At 47.8% G+C, this 1,900-nt stretch overlaps 1 protein-coding gene across 1 annotated transcript in view; it reads right to left on the bottom strand.

Annotated features, from left to right (window-relative positions):
- EMH_0045220 (regulator of chromosome condensation, putative) overlaps window positions 1-438 on the bottom strand; it is a gene marked incomplete at both ends in the record, with an annotated part of 2,706 nt that extends 2,268 nt beyond the window's left edge. Inside the window, one exon of the mRNA XM_013496047.1 lies at window positions 10-438. Coding sequence (XP_013351501.1) covers window positions 10-438 — 429 coding nt within the window. The remainder of the gene's footprint in view (window positions 1-9) is intronic.
- Between the last annotated feature and the right edge of the window lie 1,462 nt (window positions 439-1,900).

Below are 1,900 nucleotides of genomic sequence, written 5' to 3' on the forward strand. Positions count from 1 at the left end.
ATGTCTCACTGGCTTTCCGTCTCTGCCTGTTTCACAGCAGGGGCAGACATTGCAGTTTGCTTCGTTATAAACTAAACAAACGCTACACTTCCATGGTCCTGCTGCTGCTGCTGCTGTTGCTGCTGTTGCTGCTGCTGCTGCTGCAGTTCCTGCTGCTGCTCCTATTGCTGCTGCTGTTCCTGCTGCTGCTCCTATTGCGGCTGCTTCTGCTGCTGGTGGTGGTGGCGGTGGTGGTGGTGGTGGTGGTTCTTCTGCTGCTGCTGCTGCTGCTGGTTCTGCTGCTGCTGCTGCTGCTGCTGGTTCCGCTGCTGCTGCTGCTGCTGCTGCTGCTGCTGTGGGGCCGTCTGCTGCTGCAGCAAGAGAAGGAAACGGTGCTTCTGCTGCTGCGCCGTTTGTGGTGGCTTCGTAGCCCGTAGCTAGTGAGTTGCTGCACTCCATTTTGCTGCTGCTGCTGCTGCTGTTGCTGCTGCTGCTGCTGTTGCTGCTGCTGCTGCTGCTGCTGCTGTTGCTGCTGCTGTTGCTGCTGGTAAGGCCCCGGCCCCTTAGTGCCAAAAGAACGAGTCAATGTCTTTGCATGCAGCTAAAGATGCTGCTGCTGCTGCTGCTGCTGCTGCTGCAGTGCTGCTGCTGCTGCTGCTGCTGCTGCTGCACTGCTGCTGCTGCAGCCCCGGGTGTATCTGCTGCTGCTGGGTTCTGCTGCAGCAGCAAACGAAAGACAATGGCTTTTCTAGGAGGTGGTGATGGGGGCCCCCGAGGACAGCACTCGAAACTTGAGGTCTTCTTTTCAGAGTTTGCTGCTGCTGCTGCTGCTGCTGCTGCTGCTGTTGCTGCTGCTGCTGCTGCTGCTGCTGCTGCTGCTGCAGAGGAGAAAGAACAGTGTGCGGTGTATGTACACCTCATATAGCAACAAACAAACACAAGAAAAGCAGCGAAGTCACAAATGTAATAGGAAGCCCTTCTGCTGCTGCTGCTGCTGCTGCCGCTGCTGCTGCTGCTGCTGCTGCTGCTGCTGCTGCTGCCCCGGCTACTGCTGCTGCTGCTGCTGCTGCTGCTGCGGGGTAGGTAGCATCACAACAAATATATTAAACCAAAATAAATAAATAAATAAATAAAATAAATTAATAAAAAAATAAAAATAAAAAATAAAAATTTAATTCCTAGATGGCTGCCTTGGCCACAAACCCTAAACCCTCAACATACACTACACCGACCCCCTAAACCCTAAACCCTAAACCCTAAACCCTAAACCCTAAACCCTAAACCCTAAACCCTAATACGCGGTGAACGTTAAACCCCAATAAACCATAAGCACTACTAACCATAAACCCTAGTAAGCCATAGTAAACCCTAATAAACCCTAAGCCCTCATAAACCCTAGTAAACCCTAATAAACCCTAAACCCTAATAAGCTCTAAACCCTGATAAACCCTAAACCCTCATAAACCCTAGTAAACCCTAATAAACCCTAAACACTAATAAACCCTAGTAAACCCTAAACCCTAATTAACCCTAAACCCTAGGCAACCCCAAACCCTGATATGCCCTAATAAACCCTAAACCCTCATAAACCCTAAACCCTCATAAACCCTAAACCCTCTGTCATCGGTAAACAGGTGGGGTTGTGTGTTTCTTTTTTGTGTTTTGTCTTCTCTTGTTTCACGGTTTAGGGTTTAGGGTTTGTTGCTGCTACGCCTTTTATACGAGGGTTTAGGGTTTAGGGTTTGTTGTTGCTAAATTTTTTATACGAGGGTTTAGGGTTTAGGGTTTGCTACTACTACTTTTGTGGTTTCTGTTTAGGGTTTAGGGTTTAGGGTTGAGGGTTTAGGGTTGTAAGTATAAATATAAATATAAATATAAATATAAATATAAATATAAATATAAATATAAATATAAATATAAA

Source organism: Eimeria mitis, genomic scaffold, assembly GCF_000499745.2.
Source record: "Eimeria mitis Houghton genomic scaffold, Emh_scaff1885, whole genome shotgun sequence".
Lineage (NCBI taxonomy): Eukaryota > Apicomplexa > Conoidasida > Eucoccidiorida > Eimeriidae > Eimeria > Eimeria mitis.